At 32.8% G+C, this 17053-nt stretch overlaps 1 protein-coding gene across 1 annotated transcript; it reads left to right on the top strand.

Annotated features, from left to right (window-relative positions):
- The first annotated feature begins 3352 nt into the window (after positions 1-3352).
- On the top strand, positions 3353-15688 carry LOC143053627 (putative methyltransferase-like protein 24). The gene is made up of 8 exons (XM_076226414.1): positions 3353-3455; positions 5225-5398; positions 9875-10093; positions 11440-11524; positions 11950-12066; positions 13796-13867; positions 14346-14526; positions 15176-15688. The coding sequence occupies exons 2-8, from the start codon at positions 5230-5232 to the stop codon at positions 15473-15475; spliced, it is 1143 nt and encodes a 380-aa protein (XP_076082529.1). The 5' UTR covers positions 3353-3455; positions 5225-5229; the 3' UTR covers positions 15476-15688.
- Positions 15689-17053: the final 1365 nt, after the last annotated feature.

The raw sequence follows: 17053 nt of genomic DNA, 5'->3' as shown, positions 1-17053 counted from the left end.
TAAGTAAAAGTTTATCAATTATAACAAAACTATATAAAAAAAATATTCTGAAATAACAACATATTACAATTGAAATATTGGTTGTAGAATAGATATATAGGATAGCAATTATTTTTTTATATTTTCAAATATTATTTTTTCACAACGTGTATCAATTTCCACTTTTCACTTGTATATCTTTCCTCCATTGTAAATATGGAGCACCTCTTATTACTTGACTAAACGGTGTAATCAGTATGGTGAATCACCACAGGTATATGTGCGTCAAAAAGTATAATGACTATTTTAAGAGGGTTACTGAGTTAGAATATTCCATGCGACCTTTAGAAAAGTTGTATACAAAATGTATAGCAATGAAATGTATCATGACAAAATTCAAAATGAATTCAGTCACGCAACAGAAGGAAATATGCAGAGAAAAACAGTCTCAACGGCAGCAGCTTTCGCCCTGCATGATTTTTCCGTCTGAGTTTCAATAGATAAAAAAAGCAAGAACGAAAAAGTGCAAAATTCTTATCTCACTGTGACATCGTGCATTAAAAGACCTAGCATGACAATTAATTATTTTTTATCATCTAAAGTTGGAATCATATATTTTGTAAGATCCTATATTTCATTGCAATTTAGAACGACAACACATTGAAAAAAAAACAATTATCAATACTGATACCACGGCTGAGTTAAGTCCCATATGTATTATATAAGTAAGTTGTTACAAATAATTTACACGTTATTTCAATGAAAATACTTTAATTCAGCAGAAATAAAATGTATGTATGTTAATATACAGTGAGTGATATTGTTATTCATTATACAAGTTGTTTTAAAGATTTATATCAAGCATGTACATCTTATTGACACCGAAATACATATTTTAAATATATATAAATGATTATACTGCTTACCGTGCTACTGATAAATTTGAATTACTCAAACTGGCTCAGAAAATTCAGAAAAAGAAGGTATAACAGACATACTGTCATTAAATAATTCATCCCTTGGTTTCAGTTTGGTACAATAATGAATTGAAATTCATCTTCAACTCCTAAATTACACATTTTACGAATCCTCTGCTCTACGGGTAGTTTCAGATAACCATCTCTTTCAATATATAAGTTGTCATTGCTAATCTTATCTTAACAAATGCATGTTGTGATGCTTGTCAATATCTGACTGTGAATCATAAATATTTTTCTCTACAAACGTTTGTTTTAAATTCACGGTAGGTTCTCAACTTCTTACCGCCTGTCTATTTGTCACTATAAAGTTACTCTTCCAAATAATTAAAAATCTTTGCTCTATAGTTATTTTGACAATAAATGAAATTGTAATTTAGACGGCTTGGAAAAAGTTCCTTGATTTTCCCAGACATGTTCAAAGCCAATAAGATTTTTTTTAAATCTTAAAGTTTATCAAATTTACTGTTTTTAAGTAAAGCATTGTCTTTATAAGACCAATATATCAAATTTTTATCTTTTATGTTATACAACAAATTTTCCCTAACAAAGCTTTTAAAACTTGTTAAGAAATAATACAAAGAAAGTAGGGATGACAACGAGTACTCGAGTACAATTTTAGTACTCGGACACTCGTTTGCCTGTTATAAATCAGCTTGAGATATTTCTCCTCCCATTTCCATTCATGTTAGTTCCGTTGAAATACCCCCTTCGTAATACTATTCAAAATTCATTAGCAACGTAAATACTTTTATCCTGAGACATAAAAATTAGTTCTTAAAATACTGCAAAAGATCGTAATCTCTTTCTTTAGTTCATTGTATAATATTAAAATATGTTTAAAGTAAACGCCGAATTCCCTCACATTAAATCTTGTCACATACAAATATTATGGTGCTTCTCGTTGGTTATTTTCAAAATTTTAAAATCACCGGTCAATTTGTCTTCTTCAATTAATGCGTTTAAGGAACTCTTGTCATCAAATAGATTTAAGGATGTACTTGGGTCACATTTAGGAATGTTTGTCGATCAGATGTTTGGACTCGTTATTTTTTCCCTGCGATACAGGTTGAAATATTTTGCCCTCAAATGTCACCGAATTTTATTTCCACAGAAGACTTCAAAAGCTGATTACAGCGGATTCCATTGAGTGTGTAGCCAAAGGTAATATATATGGTTAGCTTGCTTGTTAGCTGAACCGTGAAGTCATTGTTAGGTAAGGTAAACAACCCTACTTTAAGAATAGACTCATCTGACAGAAAATCAATCGATCTGTGTGTTGGACTATGCTACTTCGAAAGGAGGGTATTATACCTGACCTTATAACGACTTCACGGTTCAGCTAACAAGCAAGCTAACCAACGATATTACCTTTCGCTACACACTCAGTGGAATCTGCTGTAAAAGTTTATTACCAAAATGAAAGCATATTCTAGTTTCTTTTCTTACGATTTTGAGACCAAAATAATGCAGATGAAAATAGAAGGTAAAAGTCAGAGTCAGCCTTTTCCCGCCATTGAAAAAAAAGCAATATCACGAAAAGGAGCTCCATGAACACAGGCACTTTCTCGGATAACTGATTTTAACACTAAGGTATAAAAGATTTTTTTTTCAGAGAAAAGTGCCTGTGTTCATAACCTATCAATATTTATAGCTTATTTTGTTCCTTAAGTAAAAAAATAAATGCTTTTTTGACTTATAGTTTATATTAATACGAAATTCTAGATTTTATTATTTTACCTAAGTACATCCGTAAGGGACGACATCAAAAAATCAATGAAGGATAAAAACTTAATTCAAATAGTTTGGGGTGTGGGGGTCAAAATTGCTGCAAGTTTTATTTAATTGACATTGATTTTATACATATCCTTATTGGTCAATAAATTTTTCACAAATTAAGTTAAGAGGGGGATAGGGGAGTCAGCGAAAAAACTATATGAATTAAGTTTTTTTTATCCTACATTGAACTTTTGATGTCGTCCCTAAGAGAGCCAGGGTACTGAAAAATTTATATTGTTAATGTCTGCAGCTGACGGTATTCACTCAAACTCCGAAACAGTGGTGACGTTGCTTCGCTAAACGTTAAAGTCAACGTAGCATAGTAAAGAGGACGTAACCGCCGCTGTTTCGGAGTTCGGGTATTCACTATTTGGATTGTTCACTGACCAAAAGGTCTTATCATTATATAAAAATGACATTGTCTTTTTTGCACTGTAAAACAATATAACTGTTTCGACTATGTTTACTAAATGTTTATGTGATTTGTAAAAAAGAACTGAAAGAATAAAAAATATTATGAACCAGCACTTCATTCGCATGGATCACAAAACTAAATATCCCTAAGTCTAATGGTCAACTAATCCACATACATATAATCCGTCCTTGTCAAACGGACATCCTGGCATTTAGCCATGTATATAGTTTACAAATTAACGGATTTGAACTAAAAATATGTCCAGTTGATGTATACTATCAGTCTCCATCCGAATCACGACAATTGTAAGTTATATTTTTGTATATGTGTTGTGTTGTGTTTACTGTTAACAAAACTTTGATTTTTTTTTATGTACTACCATGTTGGCTTTATTTTACCTCAGGAATGGATTACCGAAGCTATATTTTTCAAATTCATAGGAATTTTTGGTCCTCAATGCTCTTTAACTTCGTACATTATTTGCCTTTTTTAACTTTTTTTTTTATTCGAGCGTCACTGATGAGGCTCTTGCAGACGAAACGCGCGTCTGGCGCAAATTTAACATTTCAATCCTGGTATCTATGATGAATTTATTTACAAAATCGGACAATTGAATGAATTGCAGATTTAAATAACTGTGACGATTATAGACGGTTCGTGATAATGCTAAATATATTTGTGACCATTTGTGACGACTAACTATTCTACTGCAATGTTTTATTAGATATTAAGCATAATTCATGCCAATTGTTGGTTTCGCATTTTCATGATTTCATCTTTTATAGCTTTCTAGACGGCAAGGTTCTTGTTATTGTTGAAGGCCGATGACCTAAAGTTGCTAACGTCTCCAACATTTCGTATCTGGTAGATAAGTTTTCATATACCTCATCTCAGTATTTTTTTTATATCAACTTCCTTTCACATTAAAAAAATCTCAACTTAAATCTTTAATGGATTAACAACATTTTCTCTGGATTCTGGACAAAAAGGGTTTGACGTTGCGTGAGTAGACCGTTTGTGATCTTTAGATGATATTTTTGGTTGCTTTTGTTATAGGGTACGGCTTATTGACAATATATAGCCTATATAGGTGTCCGACTATCAATTCAAAATCCTTATCTATCCAACCACATTTTGTGCAAATTTCACAGAGCTCTTTCTTAATATTTTACCTCAAGTTTAACTTCATAGAAACCAGGTATATCATGACTTGTACAAGTATCATCTATCTACATGATAATTATCAACCTACATGTATGTTTAAAGTTTTGAAAGAAAGTAATAACGTTCGAAAGACAAGTACTGCTAACAATAACTCCTTGTTTTCTGGAAATCCAAAATAAGCATACTATGGAGCGATACTCAATTTTTGATGCAAACTCATGGACAAGTAAATTTTGGCTCAAAATTATCTACATATATTTCTCTTCAACGAAAAAAATGCATTTCCGTAAATTTGTTGGTTAGTTTAATTAAGTTAACAATGAGTCAACATCAAAAGGCACTATTTTTTTGCCAGGGAATGGCTACTGTGACACATATGTTCTAAATGGGTGATATGACACGTAAACATGTACCCTTTTATTTATCCACTAAAACATATCAAACTGCCTGATTAAGTTAACAGTACATTTCAAATTCTAAATAATCAAGTTTGTTCACCTTCTTTCAATCATGAAAGTATTATATATATGTTCCATGTTTCAATCTATATTTCATTTTAGTGTTGTTTTTTTTTTTTTTTTATTATTGTGGATTTACTACATTTTTGCTACTTGATTGAGAAAATCAAAGGAGGGACAAGCTGGAAAGTGTAAAATGTCAGACGTATTCAAGTATTATAAACAAACTATGAGGCCTCTTGTGTATTCAATTTGATTTAATTTGGTTTTTTTTTCTATACAAACTCAGAAACTGCCATTAATGTCTCTCTCTCATTCGAATTGTTCTTGCTGTGTTTATAAAAAGTTTGTCTGTACAGCACATATCCTTTAACTTTCAGAATGCGTTTATAGGAGTCTTAAAACTTTTCATATCAAATACGAAATGTTCAGTGTTTCTATTATTTTTGTAGGAACTATGACGTCACAGAAAGACTTTGAGATGCAGCCTCGATATACCAGCAGGTGCACGTCTAGTAATTTTCGGCGATTTATTATTGTGGCAATTCTGGGAGCTTTTATTATTCTGATTACTGTTCATGGAACGGATAAATGTAGAGATCTTTTCTCGTCAACTACAAATATAGGTAAAGTATTTTCTTCTGTCAAATGACTCAAATTCTTAACTTTCCTCCCGTGTATGGAAATCTTCAACGAAAATATGAAGCGATGAGAAGAAAAGATCTGGTGTGTGGTGTTTTCAAAAAATTAACAGACTGACAAAAAAAGAGGACCGAATAGAGTGGGGAAAAATCCCGGACAGAGTTAATTACTTAAAAAAAACCCACACAGGACAATTGTTTTCATCCTACCCCCCCCATAAAATAAAATGAAATGGTAGCTCCATAAAGATTGATTGTTTTTTGGCTCAACATATTCAGTGAAAAACAAATACCAGATAAAAAGATCAAACTGGAGGAGACAGTTTTTATTGACTGATTCAGCCCTCAAAAAAGGACCAGGAAATTCGTCACAACAATATTGCACGTGCTTACCGTGTCTCACAGTTCATATCTGTCTATATTTATATTAATATCGACATTGCATGCCCATTGGTAATTTTTGGACGTCATGTCGATGGATCATTTAATGGCGTTAGGTCCCAAAATACACACGAAATGCAATAATGCGTAAATGTATCAACTAGTTTTGAGAATTATAAAATAGAAATGTGTTCAAATTTACCAATTTTAAATTTTAAGAACCATTTTGGGGCCTTATTGACCCTTTATTCTCCTTTACATCTGAGATCAGACGACTTTTCACTTTTCATGTGTATATAGTGCTTACACTATTTCTCGGATTTTCTTTTGTATATAGTTATATATTTAATATTTATTTGAATGTGACGGTTTATATGGATAGAATTGACATTATACAGATGAAGCAAGACTGAATTATCTATGAATCACTGGTGGTAAGCGGATGGTCGTAACTAAAAGTTACGACCATCTGAATATGGGAGACAACTCTAGGGATAACTTTTTCTTTTCCGATTTTCGTGCAGTAAAAGGTTCATTTGAGTCAAACCGCTTGTCTCATATACACATATCGTGAGTGCGTTGTTATTGAAACCAAATTTGACACATAGAATCATTCCAATTTTCGTAAAATAGTCATTCAAAAATTCGAGCATGATGGTCGTAACTTTAACTTGTGATGGTCGTAATGTCAACTATAGTATTTTGGATGATGGTCGTAACCGACACAAGATGGTCGTAACTTTGAAAGATGACCGTAACTTAAGTATTTAGACGAACTTTTATCAAGCTATTTTAAAAGTACTGTGCACATGCATAACCATGTTAATAAACTCAGTTGTTATATAAAGTTTACTACAAAAAATATTATTTCATTTGTTACTCTGATAATGGCATGCAGAAATTAAGTTAAAGAATTATCAATCATACATTTTTGATATGTTCCAAACGACCATCATTTAGGAGAAACAGTGAAAACTAACCAACTCGCATTAAGCCAAATAGTATGTTAGGGTTGAGTATTAATATATTTTTACTGTACGTTAAGGCATGAAATTGTTGAATATTTGCTTTCAGATTTTTTTTTATTTACGACTTTTTATTTCCTGCAATCATGTCGGCAGATGAAATTATTAAACAATCTTCTTTAATTTTTAATCAGCTATTGCAGTTTTTTAAACCATTGGCTTTCAAATATTCGGCTTTTGGTGAATCATGATTTATGAAAATCCACAAATGCCTGGTGTTTTTATCGTGTTGTCTTTATTTTTTATCGATTGCATGACGATCTTGCGGTATATCATTGATAATTGGTCTAAGTATTGGTTCAGAATAAAAACTTAATCCATGGTGTCGCAATGAACATTGTGTTAACCTAGAAAGTATGAATAAGGTTGAGATATTTTACAATGCTACACGCGTTGAATTTAAGAGTAAGATCAAATATCAGTAGTTTGTAGACAGGCTTGTAGCCAAGATAATATTACAAGGTAGAACTAAATGTACTGCGGCAAATATTACATACATATATCCAGGTATATATTTTAAAATGATACACGCTTTGAATTTAAGAGTAAGATCAAATATTAGTAGCTTATAGCCAGCCTTGTAGCTAAGATAATATTACAAGGTAGAACTAAATGTACTGCGGCAACTATCACATACATATGCAGGTTGAAAATAATATTTATGTTATATGTTTATATTGTATGAATGTACTCAGATTTAAAAGACCAGCACACTGAGTTGAAGCATAAAGATCTATCTTTTAAATATTATCCTGGCTACAAGTTAGTATGAATACTATTTGCTGAAGTCCTTTTGCTGAAATTCAAAAAAAAAAAAAAATACATTATCATCAGCATATATTAAACAATGTAAATTGCTAACCCCTTTAATATTCTTTAGAAAGAAGTTTAAGGATTCATACTGTGAAGGATTTTTTTTAACTCGTGTAGTAATTTTGACTCTAAATATGCCTCCTCTAGTAGTGGAAAGATGATCCCAAATTGTCAAGCCTGCCTGTGCCAGTATCTGATCATAGACTTTGCAATGACAAAATACAGAGTGAATCTACCGAGTTAAGAAAGATTGGCAAAATGTGTTTCTCTTTTCATGCTTTTGGTAACACCAAGTAAATGTTTACAAAATTCAATGCGTAGTCTTTCTGAAAGAATCTTAGGATAAGCCTGATCTACATTTGTAGTCATAGATTTTTTTTTTAAAGGGTTGAAATATCCCCAAATTTTAGTACTATATAAGAGAATAGGTTTTATTGTATGCTCAAAAACAATCAGGCTGTTTTTTAAACTTGGATTCAGTGACAGAAAGTCCTTGCGTAGCTTATGGTAGGTTTTTAACGCCTTATTATACAATTCTCTCTGAGCGAAGGAAAAAAATCCAGATGCACTAAAAGTTATTCCTTAATATTAACAATGTTGAGCGCAATCAATAAGTCTGTTATTAAAATAAAAATCATGTTTGATATGTCTGCCTGTTTTGTTACATACAAAGATTGGCAAAAATGTGTTTCTCTTTTTCTGTGGTCCAGGGTTCATGGTATTTTCGATAAGAAAGACAAAGATGTATAGCGGAGAGCATGGTACCAATAGGCGTATTCAGAATTTTCTAAAACCACGGGTAATAATTATACCTGAACTTCGAATTTGCACCTTATAATCAGCTTGACTATATACCAAATGACAATACGACTTCTCAAAATCGAGACTAAGAATAAGATGTATGTTGTTTAATTCGATTACGGACCTGCGAATTCGCGGATATGGTCTTGTCTCGATAACGATCCCCATAACATTATTTTGACTCCTTACTTATGCTCTTTCGACTTCAATTTTAAATTGTAATTTTTCTTTTAAATTCCACCTAGTAGGTACATACTAGTTTTTAAAAAGTTTATCTTTTCAATACATGCAAAATATAAAGAAAATAAATCAGGATACTGTTATTTCATGTGATGTCAAATTTGTTAAAAGCGCCTTTTCTTAATTCGTAACTAAGAATGATCATAACCAGATCTGTGTGTTAAAATGAATTCTCCACTTTTGAGAATTTATATTGTTATTAAACTTAACAGCTTATAATTAGTTGCCTCTTGGTTGGTTTTATACATTATATTTTAAGTAACAGTAACTGGTCATTTCATTTTGTATTGTTTTTTTTTCCCCGATTCGTTCCAATTTTCTTTCCTTTCGCACTTTACAGGTATCCCTCTCTTCACCTCTTTTAGTTTTTATCATTTAGTGAAATCAACTTCACAAATATATCATATAATATATTCATATAACAAAAGACACGTTTAAAACTCTTGACTTGTCTTATTAGGTCCTATTTAATAAAGAGTTACGGCCATCACAATTTTAAGTTACGACCATCCTGAAAATTTTTGTTTTTTTAGTTACGACCATCATGCTCGAATTATTGAATGATCATTTTACGAAAATTGGAATGTTTTTATGTATCAAATTTTGTTTCAATATCAATGCACTGACGATTAGTATGTATGAGACAAGCGGTTTTACTAAAACATATTTTTACTGCACGAAAATCGGAAAAGAAAAATTTATCCCTAGAGTTGTCTCCCATCTTCGGATGGTCGTAACTTTAAGTTACGACCATCCGCTTACCACCAGTGATGAATGTAGTCTACAAGAACCCGTATTCCTTTTGGACCTTACGTGCAACCAAATATACACTCGCTAAAATTTCAAACATTAAAACATATAAAGATTGATACCTTTCAGTATGTTATAAATCAATATTTCAAAAATTGAATCTATACAATATGCACGAACTTGATTGGAATTTTTGTGTTTTAACGGAACTTTTTAGCCATGGTGTTGTCAGTTTGTTTTAGATTTATGAGTTTGACTGTCCCTTTGGTATCTTTCGTCCCTCTTTTAAGCACCACATTTAGGCTATTTCGTGGCGGCCAGTTTATATTGGCGGAGGAAGCCAGGATGCCCGGAGAAAACCTCTGACCTATAGAAAAACTGACAATCCTAGCTTTCAGAACTGACAACGTGTACACAAAATCAGGCTGTACATTTTGTTTTTGTTTTTTAGAAAACGCACCTGAAAACACAATCCAAGCTAGAAACCAGGGTTTTATAGCTCGTCACACACCAACAAAAGAACAGAATGATAAGGTGCTGCCAACACTCGCAAAACAACAGCTTATTGAGGTTTCTAAACTAAAAGATTCGAAAGAACCAATCGATTGGAAGTTGCCAATAGCCACAACACAGCACGTTTCAAAACTACCAGAATCGAAAGAACACAACGGTAAGGGAGCTACTATTAAATTTTTATGGGGACAAGCAGCTAAGATGAAATTTGAAAAAAAGGCAAGAGACGAATTTTGAGTTAAAAAAAGGGCAGGATGAGACACTTTGCCCCCCCCCCCCCCCCCAAAAAAAAACAACAAAAAGGCTGGACCGAATAGAGTGAAAAATAAAAAGGAAGGACAGAGATTACAAAAAAAATAAAAATAAATAAATATGAAAACATGCAAGACAATTTTTTTCATTCTAGCCCTCCCATAAAAATCAAATGGTAGCTCCCTAAGATCACAATGCTTTAACTATAAATTGCTGTTGTTCACAGCTGTAACATAAGACTCTTTGTACATCTTGTTTATCACACTGTTAAAGAAAAACATTTTATATGTGAAAATTGAAATAAGGATAGCAATTACAATATCCTCTTCGGGATAGAAAAAAAAGAACCCTTCCTCTCCGTTTGATCCGACTGCTTTTGTCTTACATTTTTGTTCTCTTTATATATTCGTCTAAACTCTGCCAATTCCGTCACTCTTCTAAAAATTGGACAATTCCGTGCCTCTATTTGATTGGACAATTCCGTGCCTCCATTTGATAGAAAGTAACAGATTCAGCTGATGATTGCCGATTGCTCTTTTCAGTGTCTTTCTAATGCCGCATTATCGGACCACAGATGAATTATCACGTTGTGATTGGTTAAACGCCGTCACGTGGTGACCCCCTATGAGACTGTAGGGGGTTAGTAAGTTTCATAGGGGGTTCATGACGCGTTGATGGCGACGTCATCTATTAATGTTGTTGTGTTTCATTGTTTATTTTTCAACAAAACGCCGCAGAAAAAGACCAGCGTCCGATAAATTCGTTATACGGTTAACTACTGACCCCCTACGGATCCATAGAGAGTGAATAAAATTCATAGGGGACTCGGCCTCCGGCCTCACCCCCTATGGATTTTACTAACCCTCTATGGATCCGTATGGGGTCAGTAGCGAACCATATAACTTATATTGTTTATCCCTATTACTCCGATTGCTCTTTTCAGTGTCTTTCTAATGCCGCATTGTTTATCCCTATTACTCCGATTGCTCTTTTCAGTGTCTTTCTAATGCCGCATTGTTTATCCCTATTACTCCGATTGCTCTTTTCAGTGTCTTTCTAATGCCGCATTGTTTATCCCTATTACTCCGATTGCTCTTTTCAGTGTCTTTCTAATGCCGCATTGTTTATCCCTATTACTATTTTCATATTCTGATGTAGTTTTTCACTTTATACAGACTTTCGACATTTTAAAGCATTACACCTAAATAAAATGTATTAATTTTAATTTGTCTTTATGATTGTTTTTCATAGGCAATGGTTTAAAAGTTAACACGAATGACAGTAAAAAACCAAATGAAACGACAAACTGGATCGAGGCTTTTAGAGAGCTAGCAAGGTTTGTAAATGGACTTTTTAATTTTGGTTTTCTGTGGGGATTCATTCAGGTAACTAACTTTAAGGTCACTCCTTAAAGTTATTTTATTGAACTGCAAAGATTTACTCGGTTTTCAAACGAGGCTAGCAACCGATATTTTTACTTTTACTTTTATTCATTAGGGGGCGGGAGGAGGGGATACAATAGCGCTTACCATTTGAAATTTCTATAAACTTTTGTGGGAAAATATTGGTTGATTATTTAGGGAATCATTATAGCATGGCTGACGCGGGCCCTCTCATAGGCAGTCAGTAGTCCGTAACCTCCCCCTTTTTATGATAATGTCAGTGTTAACCCGCCACTGTTAATACATGTATGAGCATCGTTGATGAAATAGCTAGGTTAGACATAAATTAACAAATTAATATGTGGGATCTTTATTTTAGAGATTTGAGAGAAGACGATTATTTTTGCCCAAATAAAGTGGAGAGAGGCCAGTTGAAGTTTGATTGCAATACTAGTCCATTTGTAGTACAGAAACCATGTCTTGTTTATTCATTTGGGTAAGTTTTAACAGATACAAGAAATCCAATTATTTTCCTCTGTCTTTTTCTCTTTATCTAAAAAACTTATCTCGACAAAGACAAGAACAACACCACAAACAGAGAATGAAAGAGAAAAAAAAAAAGCAACACGTGAAACCGAGTGCGCTGACTGATCACCAAAAACGGAGTATCATACCTGTACAGAACAGACCAGTCGGTAGATACACCAAAATATGAAATATTGTTATCTTTTAAGATGACGAAGAAGACATGGTATGAATGTCGATGAGACTATCCACCAAAAACCAAAGAACAAGGCTGTATCCAATTACATGCGTTCGTATATACGACTTTCGGCAATGAGCAAACTTCATTGCATCAATCAAACATGTGTCAATTTAAGATTGGTTATACACAATTCAATTAAGGATGTTCGATGCTCAGTTTCAAAATAAATAACTTTTCATTAAACTAGTATGTATTGATAAGTAATAAATTGAGGAATCAAAACAGCCCAAAAAATACAGGCCGTGGTCAATGTGCTTGTTTTCGAGATATTAGACATTGGAATTTTGGCGGGAAAATGTTCTCTCTTGATTTTTCATAGCTCTATCATTGACCAGTTAAAGTTCTCAAATACTATTAAAAAATAAATTAAATTTTATAAGACTTTTACAAATGACTTATAGTTATACATGTACAAGATTTATAAAAAGAAAAATGGGGATTCATGGGAATTTTTTTTTTAAGGCATTCAAATGGATAAAACCAGAGAATTCCGAAAATCTGACTAAAATTCCAAAACATGACAAGCAGGCATCCTTAATAGACCACTTTCGAGTTCATCCATCACCGTAAAAAACTCGTTAATTATGTTCGCTTTTATGACGTCATTTACCAGAAAGAGTGGATCGCCTGTATCCCTGCATTATTAATGTTCATCAAGCGTCTTAGTGATCGTCATTGTGCAAGATAAACTAGAAACAAAGTTTGTTTTGTAAGTACTTGATCACAATTACATAATGACAGCAGTGCTGGTTGTCAATTACGAAAATTTAATTTGCCGAATAAGTCGTGCAATATAGCATAATAGTTTTCCAACCACTAGCTCAACATTGGACATCGGAAGTGACGATACACATAAAACGCACGAATGATGTTCACTAAAACCAAAGTTTTTGACGGAAATTCATCAAACTCGAAAGTTGTCTATTAATTCCGAATTATATATTGAATAATTTTTGGCATGATCGACGTTGCCTTAAAGCGAACCCCAATGGGGAGACCAACATTTAACTACTATTTAACAGAAATGTTGATTATGACCGTTCGCTCATTACAGAAACAGGATACCAGGAGACGATGTTTTAAATTTATACTATGTACAAAATCTCTAAATCTACTCGAAGGACTTTGGATTGGCTAAAGGTTTATACGGTGTACATTTTATCATATTTTTTTAAAAAAACAAACGTCTGACGTCTGTATGACATAATACAGATTTTTGGGATTTGACCAATCCTGTCACGAATGAGTGATGTCGATTTCACCATGAATGGTTGAAACAAAATGATTGCCATTGATAACACCAACAAAAAATTACTTTGTTTTACTATAAAGTATATAATACGGGACAGGAATATATCCTATAGTGTATAAATTGTGTGCAATTACATGTGATTTGTGTGCAATAAAATGTGTTTTGTGTGCAACTAAATACGTGGTTGTCTTTGTTTCAACTTTCCAGCATTAACAACCAGTGGAGTTTTGATGATGCAATGGCTAACATAGGGTGTGATGTCTTTTCATTCGATCCTAGGTATGTTGAAACATTTGATATAAGAAAATGTAGTATGATTCCCAGTAAGACAACTATCTCATCCAAGTCACAATTTGTATAAGTAAACCATAACTGGTCGACAGCAAGCTATAAAGAGTCATAAAATAACATGTGGAAAACCATTCAAACTGGAAAACCAATGGTCTTTTCTTTATTAAAAAGGAGAAACAAGAACCACATTAACAAACTACAACTACTGAACATCAGATTGCTGACATAGGACAGGTGCAAACACAAGCAGTGGGTTGAGACGTTTTAATAGGTACAAATCTTTGCCTTTATCTGAAACATGAATGGTTTTTTTTTATTGTTTAACCTCCAGTGGCAAATATATCAAGCATATTCAGGAAGAAAAAGGTCTCACACTATTTTCCGCCAACATTTCTGTACGGAAATTTACGAGTTTATGAAAAAAATGTAGGGGGCGTACTACTTATATCTGTTATTTTGTTTTCAGTATGGGATATACAGGTGAACACGTGAGACCATCTGGTGTCCATTTCTACCCAATTGGATTAGGTTCAAAGTCCATGGATGACTTTACTCCACGCATGGATAACTATGTCAAAAAAAATCCTGGGAAGAAATGGAAAATAAGAACCCTAGGAGACCTAGTGAAGGAGTTAAACCACAGCAAAGTATGAACTAAATGAAATATAGGGTTGTCCTTCTGAAATATTTACCTCCATCTCGGTTAGGTACTTTTTTTTGAAAAAAGAAAATAAATATTTATTTGTTTTACGTTCACAAACGGTCATGAGATATTTAAATTTGACTTATGAACGAAAATAATACACACATCAATGCCGAAGACAATATCTATATTAGAGGTCTGGATGTGGTCTTTTATTTCTGTATTTTAAAATATTTAAGCCATTTTTCACTGTTCCTTCATATTGGCCCATAAGTTTATTGTTTTTATTTAAGCACACAATTATTCTCTTTTCTTTATTTTTTTGGTCAATATTCAAGAAATTGCTACTGTAAATTTCAGGCATTGTTGATTTAATTTTTTTACGAAGTAAATACTTTAATTAACAGTAGGGGGGTGTTGCATGAGAATGTTTTTTTGTATTGACGCTTCCTTTCCATCTGTTGCTTCGCATACTTATTTATTTCTAGCAAGTACCAGATCAGGATAATCAACATAAGCCCCCCCCCCCCCCGAACAGCAAAATCAAGTTATTATCCCTAAAGAGTCGTCCGGAAACAGTCACCCAGAATTAATTAAATGCATCATAGGATATATTTGAATGTGTAAACATTGCATTTTTTTTTATGTTTCAGAGGCCTATTGATATGCTGAAAATTGATGTAGAATCATATGAATGGGAAATCATTCCAAATATATTACAAAGTGGTTTAGTTCCCCGTATAAAACAAATGAACATGGAGTTTCAAATTTTTGAGGACACGCCACCGGAAAGAATTCCGTATTTTCTAAATGTGTACAAAGCGATGACGAAAGCTGGTTTCAAGCAGTTTTATTGTATGCCAAGTGTTACTCTCAACAAAAATGATTTGAAAAATAAGCGCCTTATTTCTGAATGTGCTTATGTAAATGTTAATTATGGGTTTAGGAAATGAATAAAGTTGTTCAATAGAAAAAAGTTTGAGAAAAAATGCAAGCTCATGTTTTGATGCAAACTTAAATGCCAAGAAGCAATATCAAACTGTTAAATATACAGTTAAACATTTGTGACCTCTGCTAAGGTTTATGAAGAATTTTATTTGTCAATCAAGATACTCAGAGGAGCAGAACAATTGCAGTTTTGATTAATTAAAGCTGTGTACAAATAATTGTGATGTTTTTGTTTTAATTGAACTATGATTACAATACATGTGACAATAAAACTAAAACTATATATAGGAAAAGGGAGACAACTTCCCTAAGATTATTAGTGATCAGTCAATACAATCAGTACCGTTGTATAACTGAAGGAAGACCTTTACATGTTCAACATACGACCATGAAAATCATACAAGTTTCTAAATTATTTGACTATATATTAAACGATCATAGATAAATATAAACAAACATATGCTCTTTGTTGAAGGTCGTACATTGACCTAGTATAATGGTTTACTTTTATAAATTGTTATTTGGATGGAGAGGTGTCTCATTGGCACTCACACCACATCTTCCTATATCTATACAGCAAAGATAAAGTTTGCGAATTCTGAAATTACCTTAAATTGCTTATATATATCTTTCTGTTGACTAGTATAAAGTTCAAAGTTCTTTATTTTCAAATTAAGGGCCGCTGACGGGACATAATGACAACAATACATTCTGATTCTTAACACATAAACATATAATGAAGATAAAATTAAAATTTCAATTCACATGAAGAGAATATAATATCATAGAATATATATATATATATATATCATAATCATATCTATTTTGCAGTATTTTTATACTCCGGCTATTCGCATCCATTATAGTAATCATATCTATTTCCAGTATTTTTATACTCTGGCTGTCCGCATCCATTATAGTAATCATATCTATTTCCAGTATTTTTATACTCTGGCTGTCCGCATCCAGTATAGTAATCATATCTATTTTGCAGTATTTTTATACTCCGGCTGTCCGCATCCAGTATAGTAATCATATCTATTTCCAGTATTTTTATACTCTGGCTGTCCGCATCCAGTATAGTAATCATATCTATTTTGCAGTATTTTTATACTCTGGCTGTCCGCATTCAGTATAGTAATCATATCTATTTTGCAGTATTTTTATACTCCGGCTGTCCGCATCCAGTATAGTAATCATATCTATTTTCAGTATTTTTATACTCCGGCTGTCCGCATCCAGTATAGTAATCATATCTATTTCCAGTATTTTTATACTCCGGCTGTCCGCATCCATTATAGTAATCATATCTATTTTGCAGTATTTTTATACTCCAGCTATTCGCATCCATTATAGTAATCATATATATTTCCAGTATTTTTATACTCCGGCTGTCCGCATCCATTATAGTTATCATATCTATTTCCAGTATTTTTATACTCCGGCTGTCCGCATCCATTATAGTAATCATATATATTTCCAGTATTCTTATACTCCGGCTGTCCGCATCCAGTATAGTAATCATATATATTTCCAGTATTCTTATACTCCGGCTTTCCGCATCCAGTATAGTAATCATATCT

Source organism: Mytilus galloprovincialis, chromosome 12 (assembly GCF_965363235.1).
Source record: "Mytilus galloprovincialis chromosome 12, xbMytGall1.hap1.1, whole genome shotgun sequence".
Taxonomy (NCBI): Eukaryota; Metazoa; Mollusca; class Bivalvia; order Mytilida; family Mytilidae; genus Mytilus; species Mytilus galloprovincialis.
The sequence above is the reverse complement of the archived record's forward strand: the minus strand, read 5'-3'. Positions and strand labels throughout refer to the sequence as shown.

Bases quoted from the DNA above. Each gene is read 5' to 3' on its own strand.
- LOC143053627 (XM_076226414.1), top strand. From the start codon at position 5,230: ATGACGTCACAGAAAGACTTTGAGATGCAGCCTCGATATACCAGCAGG. The intron at 10,094-11,439 runs GTAAGGGAGCTA...TGTTTTTCATAG, and splicing joins AGAATCGAAAGAACACAACG to GCAATGGTTTAAAAGTTAAC. The intron at 13,868-14,345 runs GTATGTTGAAAC...TTTTGTTTTCAG, and splicing joins GTCTTTTCATTCGATCCTAG to TATGGGATATACAGGTGAAC.